The sequence below is a fragment of the Leptodactylus fuscus genome, chromosome 11 (assembly GCF_031893055.1).
Source record: "Leptodactylus fuscus isolate aLepFus1 chromosome 11, aLepFus1.hap2, whole genome shotgun sequence".
Taxonomy (NCBI): Eukaryota; Metazoa; Chordata; class Amphibia; order Anura; family Leptodactylidae; genus Leptodactylus; species Leptodactylus fuscus.
Genome location: NC_134275.1, coordinates 85,237,077 through 85,254,601, shown reverse-complemented (window position 1 = coordinate 85,254,601; position 17,525 = coordinate 85,237,077). Strand labels below are relative to the sequence as shown.

The 17,525-nt window shown below is 45.3% G+C and overlaps 1 protein-coding gene across 1 annotated transcript; it reads left to right on the top strand.

The window, feature by feature from the left end:
- Positions 1-2,508: 2,508 nt before the first annotated feature.
- Positions 2,509-12,573, top strand: PSMD8 (proteasome 26S subunit, non-ATPase 8). Its single transcript, XM_075260784.1, has 7 exons — positions 2,509-2,692; positions 4,141-4,213; positions 5,278-5,380; positions 6,833-6,998; positions 7,087-7,187; positions 10,292-10,403; positions 11,608-12,573. The coding sequence occupies exons 1-7, from the start codon at positions 2,564-2,566 to the stop codon at positions 11,743-11,745; spliced, it is 822 nt and encodes a 273-aa protein (XP_075116885.1). The 5' UTR covers positions 2,509-2,563; the 3' UTR covers positions 11,746-12,573.
- The last annotated feature ends 4,952 nt before the right edge of the window (positions 12,574-17,525 follow it).

The following is a 17,525-nucleotide window of genomic DNA, read 5'->3' as shown; positions in this document are numbered from 1 at the left end:
GTAGGGGCCACCATGAGGACATTATACTGTGTAGGGGCCACCATGAGGACATTATACTATGTAGGGGCCACCATGAGGACATTATACTATGTAGGGGCCACCATGAGGACATTATACTATGTAGGGGCCACCATGAGGACATTACACTATGTAGGGGCCACCATGAGGACATTATACTATGTAGGGGCCACCATGAGGACATTATACTGTGTAGGGGCCACCATGAGGACATTATACTGTGTAGGGGCCACCATGAGGACATTATACTATGTAGGGGCCACCATGAGGACATTACACTATGTAGGGGCCACCATGAGGACATTATACTATGTAGGGGCCACCATGAGGACATTATACTGTGTAGGGGCCACCATGAGGACATTATACTATGTAGGGGCCACCATGAGGACATTATACTATGTAGGGGCCACCATGAGGACATTATACTATGTAGGGGCCACATTATACTGTGTAGGGGCCACCATGAGGACATTACACTATGTAGGGGCCACCATGAGGACATTATACTGTGTAGGGGCCACCATGAGGACATTATACTATGTAGGGGCCACCATGAGGACATTATACTATGTAGGGGCCACCATGAGGACATTATACTGTGTAGGGGCCACCATGAGGACATTATACTATGTAGGGGCCACCATGAGGACATTATACTATGTAGGGGCCACCATGAGGACATTATACTGTGTAGGGGCCACCATGAGGACATTATACTATGTAGGGGCCACCATGAGGACATTATACTATGTAGGGGCCACCATGAGGACATTACACTATGTAGGGGCCACCATGAGGACATTATACTATGTAGGGGCCACCATGAGGACGTTACACTATGTAGGGGCCACCATGAGGACATTATACTATGTAGGGGCCACCATGAGGACATTATACTGTGTGAGGGCCACCATGAGGACATTATACTGTGTAGGGGCCACCATGAGGACATTATACTGTGTAGGGGCCACCATGAGGACATTATACTATGTAGGGGCCACCATGAGGACATTATACTATGTAGGGGCCACCATGAGGACATTATACTATGTAGGGGCCACATTATACTGTGTAGGGGCCACCATGAGGACATTATACTATGTAGGGGCCACCATGAGGACATTATACTATGTAGGGGCCACCATGAGGACATTATACTATGTAGGGGCCACCATGAGGACATTATACTATGTAGGGGCCACCATGAGGACATTATACTGTGTAGGGGCCACCATGAGGACATTATACTGTGTAGGGGCCACCATGAGGACATTATACTGTGTAGGGGCCACCATGAGGACATTATACTATGTAGGGGCCACATTATACTATGTAGGGGCCACCATGAGGACATTATACTGTGTAGGGGCCACCATGAGGACATTATACTATGTAGGGGCCACCATGAGGACATTATACTATGTAGGGGCCACCATGAGGACATTATACTGTGTAGGGGCCACCATGAGGACATTATACTATGTAGGGGCCACAAGAGGACATTATACTATGTAGGGGCCACCATGAGGACATTATACTATGTAGGGGCCACCATGAGGACATTATACTGTGTAGGGGCCACCATGAGGACATTATACTATGTAGGGGCCACATTATACTATGTAGGGGCCACCATGAGGACATTATACTGTGTAGGGGCCACCATGAGGACATTATACTATGTAGGGGCCACCATGAGGACATTATACTATGTAGGGGCCACCATGAGGACATTATACTGTGTAGGGGCCACCATGAGGACATTATACTGTGTGAGGGCCACCATGAGGACATTATACTATGTAGGGGCCACCATGAGGACATTATACTATGTAGGGGCCACCATGAGGACATTATACTGTGTAGGGGCCACATTATACTGTGTGAGGACATGACGGGACAGTGTGCCATCACAGCAGCCTGGCGATGTGACCTGTGATACCTATACAGTACAGTACTGGCCGCACATCGTGTCTCCTCCTCCTCCTTTGCCGTCTGAGGGCTCCGGAGCTCTGAGGAGAAATTCACAGACACCAGTAGACTGGGCTGTTGTCCCTGGCAACCAATAAAGTTCCCGCTTCCATCTTCCAGCCCTCTGATTGGTCACTAGCAGCAGCTCCTGTACACTGGCTGTAAGATAGCCCAAGAAACCACAAGCCCCTCCCACTCTTTGATGGGGTCCTATCAGTATGCGAGGGGCGTGGTTTATTATGTGCTTAGTGACTAGACCGTGTAGGCTACACCCGGATATCACAGTAGGCTGCGCCATGTCCGCCATCTTTATTAAGGGCCATAGCAGTCACATACATTTTAGCAAAGTACAGACCCTGCGGCTCTTATAACCTGTAAAATTATCTTATTCTACTTTTTGTTTGCGGTTTTTGTGGGGTTTTTTCCCCCTTTTTGGTTCCACTTCCTTTGGTGACCTTCTCCAAGATGGCGGCATGGAATTCTCAGACGCTGCGTCATGACGTTTCGTGTGCTGACGTGATGACGTGGGGGGCGGCATGTGTTGTCCTGCAGTTGCCGATTCATTGTGGAGATGGCGGTGAACGGAGGAGAAGCCGCTGGCCTGAGGCAGGTGGCCGCCATGTACGAGCAGCTGAAGGGCGAGTGGAACAAGAAGAGTCCGAACCTGAGCAAGTGCGGGGATGTGCTGGGCAAGCTGAAGGTGAGGCGGCGGCGGGACAAAGCCTGGCAGTGGGGGAGGGGGCCGAGAGCTGGAGGCTGCAGGTCGGTGATCATGGGGGGTGGTGGGGTCAGGATTTAGGGTGACTCCTCCTCAGATGAGTGGGGGCAAGTCCTCATAGATGCATGACGCTTCTGTCTGGTTTTGGGGGTGATGAGGCCCCGGGGTGACAATGTCCTCGCCCCCCATTCTAAATCTAGGCTCTCTTCACAATCCTGGGACCAGTCCCTGAAATATCACAATCCAGGCTGTTAGAGGGGTGCGCGGAATCGGTGCACAGGGGTCTCCTACCGGCAGCTCCAGGGTGTGATCATGTCCAATATGGTGGAGGGGGCGCAGTCACCACAAGACCTGGCAGGGATGACTGTGCCGGAGCCCAGCATGATGACCAAGTCTCAGGGTCTGGGGTGTCTGCGCTCTTCTCAGGACAGCGCCATCTTTGTCCTCAGGTTGTATATGGGGAGCTGGTCAGATAGGAGCGCGGGTCTGCCATCGTCACCCCTGAAATAATCTGCAGGTTACTCACTGTCACACCTGCTGCTCCTTACGGTATGGCTTGTATTTGGGCAGGTGTCGTCATGTCCGCTGTGACCACTACTGAATATGAGCAGGGGGAGATCACTTGATATAAGGAGTGGTGGGGTCACAGTGCTCGATTCAGTGTGGTCCATGGTCCCTTCTTACTGATGGATCCTTGGTCCCTTCATGGTCCCAAGGATAGGCCATCAATAACAATGACCTAGACAACCCCTTTAAGGCCCCTATAAATCTGCCGCTGCCTCCAGACTGATCAGTCTTTAACCCTTTATACTGCTCTACACTAATAAACAGGCACACGTTTCCCGACTGACCTTTAGTGCGGTGTCTGTGGATCTGCTGCTCCCCCTGTCCTGTGGCTGCGCTGCCCTTGTCTTATTCTCATCTGTCACTCCTTGTGTATGTTCATATGGGCACCTCCTGGCATCACTGGGGGCTGGTATATGCAGCGCCTCACATTGCTACTACCATTAATACCTTGTTTGCTTGTTGTTGACCTGGGACTCTGCCGTGACCCGTATTTGGTGCCCAGCAGGATTTTTGACACTAATCTGCATCAGAATATATATTAAGGGTATTCTGGTTCTAAAGTTCTGGTTATGATCAGTGGGGATCTCTGGGACCCCTCCTATCCTGAGACCGAAGAGCCCGCAGCGCTAATTTAGCTGTTTCCCCATCACTATCATCTTCCTGTACTTCATTGATGTAACTAACCTGGTACCCCAAGATTTGGTGCATAAAGAACAATCTCCAAAGAGAGAAAGCACAGGTAGAAATGAGCAGAATCGATGTGGGGGTCGTTCACTTTCATCTTGGACATGACTATTTGTGCCCATGAAACCTACATGCCCTATGACATGCCCTGTAACCCTCTGTGTCTTCTCTCCTCACAGTTGGCCCTTTTGGAACAGAATTTTCTTCCCACCACTGATGCCAGACTGACCAAGCAGCAGCTTATTTTAGCTAGTAAGTATGATACATACCCATCATGGATATAACGTCTCCGTATGCCACAGTTTTATGGGACAGAGACGTATCAGGTGATGTTACTGCTGGGGGGGATCTATTCCTTGTCATCCCCATGGATCGTGAGGGGCACAGAGCTTTAGGTCTGGAGTTTGCATCTGCATTACAGACCCACAGTAATGAATTAGATGTATTAATGTCTCATAGATTTTGTACATGGTGATCTCATCGGTGTGGAGCTGTATTGTACAACCTCGTAACTGCAGAGATTGAGGGGTGCGGTTAACCCTCTCTGCGCTGACATTAATTATGAGAGAGTCTCCTTGTAGGTGTCATCTCGGGTCCTGGTGGCCAAGTCATTGGAGCTGGTGACAACATAGGGACAACTGTGGCCCTAAATGGAGTCTCTCTGCAGTTTGATTCCCCCCCCCCCCCCTATAAAGGCCATGAGAGAAACATGGCTTTGTGCATGCATGCTTTTTGCAGAATTGACATATCCAAGAGTTAATGACCCTGGTGCTAAGATTGTCAGTACCCCGGAGGCTTTCCCGCCTTGTATCGTGCCTTGCGCTTTCTGCTTTGACCCCTGCCGTGTCCAGTTGAGGGGAGGTTCGAGCCGCCACTCATAGGAGGGGTTGTGGAGCGGCTGAGTGCAGTGATCAGAGCCGTCCATGTCCAGGAGCTGTGTATGGTAGATGAAATGTTCTACTATATCCCCTGCATACGAGATCCAGTGCACCGTATACCTCTGTGTACCTAGTAAGGGCAGCAGGTTTATAGGTTGCCTGTAAGTTTTGCTAAATCTTTGCAAAACTGTTCCTTCAAGGGTTAACCCCATTTCACGCATTGATTGGCAGATCCCTAGTCTCCTATTTGCACCTCCATTCTGACGCAGCTTTGATCCCAATATAGCCCAAAGTTTCCTATTGGTTTTCCTGTAGATTTGACTCTAATACTAGATGCCACAGGCTGCCCTATTGTCATAAAAGAAAACCTAAACCTGTTAATGTGAACAGAGGATTAGGGCCCATTTCACATCTGACCATGTTCTGTTCTGTGTTCAGGAGACGTCTTGGAGATTGGCGCCCAGTGGAGTATCCTGAAGAAAGACATCCCATCCTTCGAAAGATACATGGCGCAGCTGAAGTGTTATTACTTTGACTACAAGTAAGATCACACATATTTTAGGCTGTTTTCACCCCACTTTTAGGGCGTATGTTTGGGATGGACATGTGAAATGTGCTGCTGACTATATGGGGAGCTGTTGTACGTCTAGTCACGTATATCTCCCGTTAATATAAAATGTACATACACTATGTGATCAAAAGTATCCGGTCACCGGGCTGACAATGACTTACAAGTTGGTGGCGCCCTCCATGGGTAATGCTGGATACAATATGGTGTTGGCCCACCCTTAGCCTTGATGACGGCTTCCACTCTCGCAGGCAGACGTTCAATCAGGTGCAGGAAGGTTTCTTGGGGAATGGCCGCCCATTCTTCACGGAGTGCTGCACTGAGGAGAGGTATCCATGGAGGGTGGTGAGGCCTGGCACCAAGTCGGCGTTCCAAAACATCCCAAAGGTGTTCTATAGGATTCAAGTCAGGACTGTGTGCAGGCCGGTCCATTACAGAGATGTTATTGTGGTGTAACCACTCCGCCACAGGCCGTGCAGGATGAACAGGCGCTCCATCGTGTTGTAAGATGCAATCGCCATCCCCGAATTGCTCTTCAACAGTGGGAAGCAAGAAGGTGTTTAATACATCAATGTAGGCCTGTGCTGTGATAGTGCCACGCAAAACAACAAGGGGTGCAAGCCCCCTCCATGAAAAACACCACCACACCATAACACCACCGCCTCCGAATTTTACTGTTGGCACTACACGCTGGCAGATGACGTTCACCGGGCATTCGCCATACCCACACCCTGCCATCAGATCGCCACATTGTGCACCGTGATTCGTCACCCCACACAACGTTTCTCCACTGTTCAGTCGTCCAATGTTTACGCTCCTTACACCAAGCGAGGCGTCGTTTGGCATTGACCTGCGTGATGTGTGGCACCCAATCTCCTGACCATGTTCCAAGTCTGTGAGTTCGGCGGAGCGCCCTATTCTGCTCGCTCACGTGTCTAATGTCTACTGAGGTCGCTGATATGGAGGACCTGGCAGTAGGGGGCAGCACAATGCACTGAATATGAAACACGGATGTTTTGGGGGTGTCTGGATACTTTTGATCACATAGTGTATGTACATGGCAAACGTGTTCAACAAGATCAGAGTCTGGTTACTGAAGTCTGTGGCAGCTCATTCTATATGTTCGGAGGTGCTTACAATGTATATGTGTAATGCACAGCAAACGATTGGTGGGAATGGACTGCCTTACGTGTTCTCCTCACCGGAGCCGCTCGCCACTCTGGCCCCTTCTGACATAGACAAGGATTGTCACACACACACACACGTGTTATTTTGGCATTTTACATATCCATAATATCTTATATACTTCTCTCTGTCGTGATTGGATGTGAATACGTTCTCCGTACGCATGCTCGGCGCTGCACAATATATCCCGCCACTATGTATATAATCCACAACAGCTTCTTGTGTCTTCTCTCACCGCAGGGATGAACTCCCAGAATCCGCCTACAAGCACCAACTTCTAGGCCTCAATCTCCTCTTCCTCCTGTCTCAGAACAGAGTGGCCGAGTTTCACACCGAGCTGGAACGGTTACCTGCCAAAGATATTCAGGCTAATGTCTACATAAAGCACCCGGTGTCTCTAGAGCAGGTTTGTGTCTGCAGTGACCCGGATGTCGGGCTGAGGGCTCCTCCATGAATCTTATAACACTCATATCCCATTTCTTCCTGTATTCTAGTACCTGATGGAGGGCAGCTATAACAAGGTGTTTCTGGCCAAAGGGAACATTCCTGCAGAGAGCTACACCTTCTTCATTGACATCCTGCTGGACACAATAAGGTCAGGGCCAGTTCTGTGCGGCGTCTGCTTATTTCTGGCAGCTCTTACCAGCTCTTAGTCTTATGTTACAACCTGCAGTGTATGAGTGATGTACAGCAGAGATCCGGCAGTAATATCTGTGATTGGAGACCGCTCCAACGCAGGTATTAACCCTATCATTGTGCTCCGCAAACTAAAATAAAAACATTTGTACCTTAGCTGAGCTCACCAGGCTGGTCACTACCTCATCTGGTCATCATACCAGCCTGGCCCTGCAAATAAAGACTCTCTATTCATCCCCATACATAGGGGTTAAAATGTAAAAACCTAAATAAGGGTGAGTTCACACCAGCTCCCGATTTCCATTTTGCAGGTTTCCGTTTCCTGTCCAAGAAACTGGACAGGAGACGGAAACCTGCAGTCAGTTTTCAAACCCATTCACTTGAATGGGTTTGGAAAGTGTCCGGCCGTGAGCGCCGGTGAGCGTTTTGTGCTCTCCGTGGTGAAACCATTTTCACAAAGTTGGATATGCAGGATTTTTTTGTGTCTGGTTAAAAAAAAAAAAAAAAAATCTGTTTTGCCGCGGAGACTAGAAAACGCTCACAGGCGCTCACGGCCGGACACTGTCTGTCAGGTTTCCGTCTTCTGTCGGCAGAAGACAGAAACCTGAAAGTGGAGGCCGGGGCGCAGATGTGAGCTTGGCCTTAATTTGGTATCCCTGGAATCTTACCAACCCATAGAATACAGGTGACGTCATTTTGGCTGCACATGGTAAAAACCAAACCTGGAAGAAAGTCAAGCAAAATGCAGTTTTTCTCCAATTCCACCCCATTCTGAAATCTTTTGTAGCTTTCAAGTAAATTGTATAGAATATTAATTGTTACCATTACAAAGAGCAATTTGCCCTGCAAATATTAACCCCTTCCCGACATGCGCCGTAATAGTACGGCGCTGCCGGGAAGGGCTTCCCGCAAACCGCCGTACTATTACTGCGGCTGCATGGTGCGCACACAGAACCTGTGTGCGCACCATGCGCTGCGGGTGACAGCCGTATGTTACGGCTGACAGTGCCCCGTAACACCCGCGGTCGGAACCGGGTCCGATCGCGGGTGTTAACCCCTGATATGCCGGCGGTCAACATGACCGCCGGCACCTCCGGGGTTTCGTTTCAAAATGGTGGCGATCGGCACCCCCCGCGCCGGTTTCGGGGGGTGCCGGTGTTCGTAGAGGGCAGCCCGGGGTCTGATCAGTGACCCCGGGTCTGCCCCATCACTTACCCCCTTCACTACCTGGTTGATACTGCCTAAAAAGGAAGCTGTCAGCCTGTGCGTCCACACAGGCTGACAGCTTCCTATACTCTGCAATGCACGTGTAACACGTGTATTGCAGTGTATGTGTAGTGAAGCGGTGATCAGCCGATCACTGCTTCAATCCCCCATGGGGACAGAAAAAAAAAGTTGGACAAAAGTAAAAATAAAAAAGTTTAAATAAGTTTAAAATAAATTAGAAATAAATAAAGCCCCAAAAATCCCTTTTTCCCCATATAAAATGTTTTATTATGTAAAATAAAGAAAAAAAAGAAAAAAAATTACATATTTGGTATCGCCGCGTCCGTAAAAACCTGAACAATAAAATTAAAACATTATTTAACCCGAACGGCGTAAAAAAAAAAAAAAAACGTAGAAAACCGCACAAAATAATGATTATTCACCACCTTTCCCTTACAAAATGTTCAATAAAAAGTAATCAAATGGTCAGATGAAAACCAAAATGGTACCAATAAAAAGAAGAGGTCATCCCGCAAAAAATAAGCCCTCGCCCAGCTCTGTGTAGCGAAAAATAAAAACGTTATGCCTTTCAGAAGATGGCGATGCAAAAATAATTGATTTTTTTCCCTAAATTGAATTTTATTCTGCATAAATAGCAACACATTAAAAAATCATATAAATGAGGTATCGCCGTAACCGTACTGACCAGCAGAATAAAGGTAACATGTTACTTATGCTGTACGCTGCACGGGAAAAAAATAAATGCTAAAAAGCAATGCCAGAATTGATGTTTCCTTTTACATCCCACCCAGAAAGAGTTAATAAAATGTAGTCAATAAGTTACAGGGCCCAAAATGGTGGCATTGAAAAGCTCATCTAATACCGCAAACACCAAGCCCTCATATGGCCACATTGCCAGATAATAAAAATAAAAATCTTGCTTGTACAATGTGAAGACAAAAACCCTAAAAGTCGCCAAATCATTAGGACATAAGTGGCTGTGACTAGAAGGAAATGTATAAGCGGTGCGAGCGTTTTCAGGGGACCCCCCATATTTAGAGCTTATGAGGGATTATACACAAGGGGGGGGGGGGTCACTTTCTAGAGGTTTCCACTGTTTTGACTCCTCAAGGGCTTTGTAAGTGCGACAGGGTGCCTGAAACTGATCACAGCCAGATCTGCCCTCTAAAAGCTCTTTGGCGCGCCTTCCCTTCTGCGTCTCACTGTGTGTCCATATATTAGTTTACACCCACAAGTGGGGTACTATGGTAGTCCGGAGAACTTGCCTAACAAATTGTGGGGGGCGTTTTCTCCTTTAACCCCTTGTGAATGTGCAAATTCTAGGGCTAAACGAAAATATTAGGAAAATAAAATCAAATTTGAAAATTTCACCTCCATTTTGTATTAATTCCTGTTAAGCACTTATAGGGTTAAAATACTAGGTTTATGTTGTTTTGGCTGATATCGATAGGCGCTGCTGTGGAGAAGTGCGTCCCTGGACCGATAGCACTTTTTTCCGGGGCACAGATCGGGAAAGCCGATAGTGCGCTGAATTTAATGCACTGTCAGCTTTCCAGCAGTATATAGAACTGCCTGTGCCCAAATCGGTGAAAGGGCCTCTTTAAGGGATATGGTTATCATACAGGGTAGTCCTGCTGGGATTCTCACCTTTGTGACGTTCTCCCCTTGTATTTGTGTAAAGAGTCTGCCCTGGAGTCTTCGGGTAATATTTTAATGCTGCTTTTCATCAGTTCTCGGTGCTGTCAGGATTTTTCAACTTTATATTTTTTTTTTTCAGTATTTCTTGCCCTTCTCTCTACACAGCACTGTTAGTAATATGATGGTTTTCTTCTACAGGGACGAGATTGCAGGTTGCATTGAGAAGGCTTATGAGAAGATCCTGTTCAATGAGGCCACCAGGATATTGTTCTTCAGTACTCCAAAGAAAATGACAGACTATGCAAAGAAGGTGAGTCTGACCGCCATATATTATCTGCTGGAGGATCCACCTAACAGCACAGATTCTGCACCTAGAAACCTGTATAGTTTAGCCCTTTTGGCTCTTCTTCAACCCTGGGCGCTCCCTGTGTCCAGGGATGTTGTTCCAATGTATGCTACACCCTGACACTGGAGGCCATTAGGACCGGGTGTGCCAGTGTCTGGAACTGCAGCAGAGCCTGATGGTGAAGAAGTAAGAATCCTATAGGCCACAGTATTGGGGTCCCTGACTTTATACATACAGAGGCCAGATTTACTATCGCTGTAGGATTTAGTTATAATTATATTGTTCCTTTCTTTTTGTGTCTAGCCTGCTCACGGTGCTCATCCATAGACGAGTATTATCAGGAGGGGAGGGGGCGTTCCTCCCCGCTTACACTGTACAGCGCGATTGGCGCTGCTGTGGAGAAGGACGTACCTGACAGACTGTCAGGAACGCCCTTCTGACTGTAAAGAGTTACGATACCGGGACCGATAGCGCTTTACCCGGGACACAGATCGGGAAAGCCGACAGTGCGCTGAATTCAGCAGTATATAGAACTGCCTGTGCCCCGGACCATGAAATGTCCTCTTTAAAGGGAACCTGTCGGGTCGATTTGGGAGACTACCCCATCCACCGGTTATGTGAATATTCCCCACTGAAATTAATGCAGCCATGTGATGGCAAAAAAAACCTGCCATCACACGGCCAATTTTTCACTGTTGTGTGAATATAGGTTGTAGTCCCCAATCTGGCCCGCCGTTTCATAAACAACAGACAAAGTGGTGCATCCTTAGGATAAGTCATAAGTTGAAGACTCTTGTGACCCCTGCAGATCAGCTGTTTGAAGTGGCAGCAGCATTCTCTTGGCTACACTTTTTGGACCCTGTGATATCACCTTGGTCTGCTCACAGCTCAGTCTAATTCAAGTGAATGGGCTGAGCCGTTACCCCAAGTGCAACGACTATACAATGTACAGATGTGCCAGGTAAGTGCAGAAGAGGATGCGATGCTCACCGTGCTCTGCAGCCTCTTCTAGCAACTGAGTTGGCCCAGGGCTCGGGTGTCAGACTCCTAACCTCTGGATAGGTCATCAATTGTTTATCCTGAAAAAACTGCTTCAAGCTCCAATTTGGCACAAAAGGTGTTAAAATAAAACCCGCTCTTGTCTTTTTTTTTTTTTTGTCGTCTACAGCGTGGTTGGGTCCTGGGCCCGAATAACTACTACAGTTTCAGCAGCCAGCAGCAGAATCCGGAGGAGGCCACAATTCCTTCCACAGAACTAGCCAAACAAGTGATCGAATACGCCCGCCAGCTGGAGATGATCGTATAAGTGACGGGAAGTCGCTCCAGCCAACTTCCCACTTGTGTTCTCTGTTCGGCTCTGCCTGTTCACTTCCCATCCCCACTTGTATCTCATCGTTTTATAGGTTGGCGGGGGGAGGGGATATTTTGTAAGAAGATATATTATTATTAATACCTTTTCCCCCTGGGCTGGTTTTATGGGGTAACTGACCCCTCTGTAACCACAATAAACTTTTCCTTTTTTTTTTTTTTTTTTCTTTTTTTGGACTAGAGGAACTATTTTTGACTTCCTGTGCGGCTTTGCTGCTTTAGTTACATGGCTGCAGCAAGGTTTCTTTATGTTCCAAGACTGGGCGTCCTGTCCTCCTATTAGTGTCATGTAGAGCTTTCTGGGTTTAAAGGGGATGTCGCAACAAGCACCCCCTCCCCCTTCTCAAAAGCAAGCTGTGCGATCAGATGACCTTGCCAAGGGAATGTTATAGGCGGCCACATCAGCATTGCACAGTGCCCATTGGCTCACGGGTGGATCCTAAATGTGAAAATCGCCTCTATGACTTGGGGTATAGGAACAGGGGTTGTGTAGATGGATGGACCTTCAGCGCATACTTAGTAGCCTATACACCTCTCCTGGGCTATCTGGCCCATGGTGACTCTTCACAGGGCCATTTCTACCACCTTGGTCTGACACGACACAGAAGTTACGTCTGCAGTTCCTGATGTTTTTGGTTTTGGCTGATTAGGGCCGGTAACGGTGTAGCCTTCATACCAGAGGCCTGGATTAGTGATAGGCCTGGAAAAGTAAGATTCATTGACACCTTCTATTTAAAAATGTGATAATAAAATAAAATCTGATCTTTTGAGACTTTCAGACTTGTTATTGGTGTTTTTTTAAACGTCTATGAGATACAACTCCCGTCATGCACTCCTCGTGTTGTGGTCCTGGAACTCGCAATGAAGTCCATGGAGAATGCTAGGAGTTGTAGTGCCAAAGGTGGCTAACCCCTGGTGTATGATCACTGGAGCCTGTTATTATGGAGTGGTGGTTTGCTCTAGAGCAGGGGTAGGGAACGTACGGCTCTCCAGCTGTTGCAAAACTACAACTCCCAGCATGCATACTGGCTCTGCTGTTCTGGGAACTCCCATGGAAGTGAATGGAGCATGCTGGGAGTTGTAGTTTCACAACAGCTGGAGAGCCGAAGGTTCCCTACCCCTGCTCTAGAGCCAAAAGTGGACGACAACTCTGATAACGAATGTGAGCGAGCTGAAATTGCTGTTATTATACTGTGGGGTCTCTTTGTACATCAGAGTATAATAAGCGGAGGTCAGGAAACATAACATAAGTGTTACTCACCTCTCCTGGGCTTTGGCATGGCTCCCTCTTCTCTTGCTGTCTTCTGACTGATGTCAGGGACCGATGAGGCCTGTGATTGGGCCACAGCCTGACTCCAACGACTTCATAAATGGCTGACAACTGTGGTCTGTCAGAACTAAAGCTCCTCTAATTCCTTAATTCAGTGATTGATCCCTATGACAGTAAATATGTTACAAACTCTACATCTAATTCTATTCTATAATATCATAAACCTCTTCCTGATGTCCGCCACACTATAATACAGCAAAGACCTGACACTAAAGCCCCCGATGAGCCCCCTCACTGACTGTGCATTAAGGATCGAGGCGCCATTTTTGAATAAACCTTACAAGGCCAGAATTGATGTTTTAGCCTGGACACAAGTCGCTGGTCAGGCCGCATTTTTGGGTTCCTGTATACGTAAAGGATAAAGCTGATCTGGAGCGGGTGCAGGGGAGGTGACCATGGGCCGACAAGACAGTGATGGTTGTGTCTGAATGTCCCTCACAATTGTTGGTTTCTGGTTGTCATCGCTATATGGGGGTGAACGGATGGCTCTTCCCAATATAGTCTTTATTGGTCGCTTGCTCATTGTCCTGTCGATGAAGGTGACTTTTGAGCCCATGTAAAAAATACTACCCTCCCCCAATGATTGACATGATCATAGCGCCATGTAAAGGGGGGTCTTTAGAAGGAGCCTCTTCTAGGCCTCATACGTCAGCCATTACTACAACACATTGGGGCCTATTTATTATCATGATTAAAACTGCGGTGGTCGCCCATAGCAACCAATTACAGCGCAGCTTTCAGTTTGTATATTGTGTTTGAAAGCTGCGCTGTAATTGGTTCTTATGGGCGACAAAGCCTTCATAATGAATATGCCCCATTGGTTTCCATGTGTCTAGTCCTATATTGTCACCAATCCATCAATAGACATAAGTCTACGAGGGATCCAAGAAAATGGGTGCAATATGGCCTGTGTGCATGAGGCCCAAGTCTGAGTGCTACATGTGCAGGGATCATATAGAAACCCGCCACAAACTCACCGATGGCCACCCTGCGGCCATTACTGCAGGTAACATCTGTGGCCTTCATCCTTTGTAATGCAATTTCTGAAGGTGACCCCCAAATACATCAGATTTTGCCACGAGCCATCCATTTCTTCTGCAGCAGACTGTAGTATCTCAGCTTAGCTGCTCTGATTCACGTTTGTAAGTTACTGGTGCACTGGGAAAGTAGGATAGTAGGGATCATGATGTTGTATGGTAGTGATATAGTATAATAGTGATGCGATATGGTGTAGTAGTGATATAGTATGGTAATGATGTGATATAGTATAATAGTGATGCGATATGGTGTAGTAGTGATATAGTATGGTAATGATGTGATATAGTATAATAGTGATGCGATATGGTGTAGTAGTGATATAGTATGGTAATGATGTGATATAGTATAATAGTGATGCGATATGGTGTAGTAGTGATATAGTATGGTAATGATGTGATATAGTATAATAGTGATGCGATATGGTGTAGTAGTGATATAGTATGGTAATGATGTGATATAGTATAATAGTGATGCGATATGGTGTAGTAGTGATATAGTATGGTAATGATGTGATATAGTATAATAGTGATGCGATATGGTGTAGTAGTGATATAGTATGGTAATGATGTGATATAGTATAATAGTGATGCGATATGGTGTAGTAGTGATATAGTATGGTAATGATGTGATATAGTATAATAGTGATGCGATATGGTGTAGTAGTGATATAGTATGGTAATGATGTGATATAGTATAATAGTGATGCGATATGGTGTAGTAGTGATATAGTATGGTAATGATGTGATATAGTATAATAGTGATGCGATATGGTGTAGTAGTGATATAGTATGGTAATGATGTGATATAGTATAATAGTGATGCGATATGGTGTAGTAGTGATATAGTATGGTAATGATGTGATATAGTATAATAGTGATGCGATATGGTGTAGTAGTGATATAGTATGGTAATGATGTGATATAGTATAATAGTGATGCGATATGGTGTAGTAGTGATATAGTATGGTAATGATGTGATATAGTATAATAGTGATGCGATATGGTGTAGTAGTGATATAGTATGGTAATGATGTGATATAGTATAATAGTGATGCGATATGGTGTAGTAGTGATATAGTATGGTAATGATGTGATATAGTATAATAGTGATGCGATATGGTGTAGTAGTGATATAGTATGGTAATGATGTGATATAGTATAATAGTGATGCGATATGGTGTAGTAGTGATATAGTATGGTAATGATGTGATATAGTATAATAGTGATGCGATATGGTGTAGTAGTGATATAGTATGGTAATGATGTGATATAGTATAATAGTGATGCGATATGGTGTAGTAGTGATATAGTATGGTAATGATGTGATATAGTATAATAGTGATGCGATATGGTGTAGTAGTGATATAGTATGGTAATGATGTGATATAGTATAATAGTGATGCGATATGGTGTAGTAGTGATATAGTATGGTAATGATGTGATATAGTATAATAGTGATGCGATATGGTGTAGTAGTGATATAGTATGGTAATGATGTGATATAGTATAATAGTGATGCGATATGGTGTAGTAGTGATATAGTATGGTAATGATGTGATATAGTATAATAGTGATGCGATATGGTGTAGTAGTGATATAGTATGGTAATGATGTGATATAGTATAATAGTGATGCGATATGGTGTAGTAGTGATATAGTATGGTAATGATGTGATATAGTATAATAGTAATGCGATATGGTGTAGTAGTGATATAGTATGGTAATGATGTGATATAGTATAATAGTGATGCGATATGGTGTAGTAGTGATATAGTATGGTAATGATGTGATATAGTATAATAGTGATGCGATATGGTGTAGTAGTGATATAGTATGGTAATGATGTGATATAGTATAATAGTGATGCGATATGGTGTAGTAGTGATATAGTATGGTAATGATGTGATATAGTATAATAGTAATGCGATATGGTGTAGTAGTGATATAGTATGGTAATGATGTGATATAGTATAATAGTGATGCGATATGGTAGTGAGGTAGTAGTCATAGGATACTAGTGATATAGTATGGTAATGATGTGATATAGTATAATAGTGATGTGATATGGCATACTGCATATGGCAGTGAGGTAGTAGTGATGTAGTGATATAGTATAACAGTCATGTGGTAGTGATATAGTATGGTAGTGAAGTAGTGGTGATATAGTATAATAGTGATATAGCATGGTAATGATGTGATATAGTATGGTAGTAATATAGTATAATAGTGATGTGATATGGTAGTGAGATAGTAGTCATAGGATACTAGTGATATAGTATGGTAGTGATGTGATATAGTATAACAGTCATATGGTAGTGATATAGCATGGTAATGATGTGATATAGTATGGTAGTAATATAGTATAATAGTGATATGGTATGGTAGTGAGGTAGTAGTCATAGTATACTAGTGATATAGTATGGTAATGATGTGATACAGTATAACAGTGATATGGTAGTGATAGTGATGTAGTGTTAGCTTATGCTAGTGATATGGTTTAGTAGTGATGTAGTGTTATAGTATAGTAGTGATATTGTAGTGAAGTTATATAATATAATAGTGTAATAGTATAGTAGTGGTATGGTAGCGAAGTGATATAGTATAATAGTGTTATAGTATAGCAATGGTATGGTAGTGATGTGTTATAGTATAGTAGCGGTATGGTAGTGATATGATGTAGTATAACAGTGATATAGTATAGTAGTGATAGCAATGTATAGTAGTGATGTAATACGGTGCTGTGACTTAGGCCTTATACAGTAGTACAATGTAGGCATGTTCTCAAGATGTTTATAAAATTTATTTTGTAGTTTGCGATAAGACTTTTAGTCTCTGGACAGTAACAGGTTAATCCTCCATGACCTCTCTGGCCTAGGATTCGTTCAGCGCTCGTCGTCTGCCAGGCTGCTGGTGTTCGCCACATGGACATGGATGATCCTGTAAGATTTTGGTCCCAGTGAGTAGGGAAGAGGCGATGGTATGAGGGGTGACCCAGTCAGACCCTGCCAGCTTGTCCTGTGCCACGGAGAACCTGATGAAGAATAAGGGGTGCACTTGGTAAATATTCTCAGCGGGAGACTCCCTGCAGGTCAAGCATTGTCTCTCATCACCCATTCTATCCAGTATCGTCTGCGCCATCTTCACAGCAGTGTAGGCTCTCATGGTCCGGCCATGGAGAAGTCAATTGTTACCTCTTGTAGGTCCATCCATGTTATATGGGGACTAAGTCCCTGAGATGCCACCAGTGAAGACCATGACATCTGTACACTGTGGAGAACAATGGTGCTGAACCTGTGATAGACATCCCCGGGGGTGTGCGCTCCAGTAAGAGCCACCGTCCCCCACCACCAC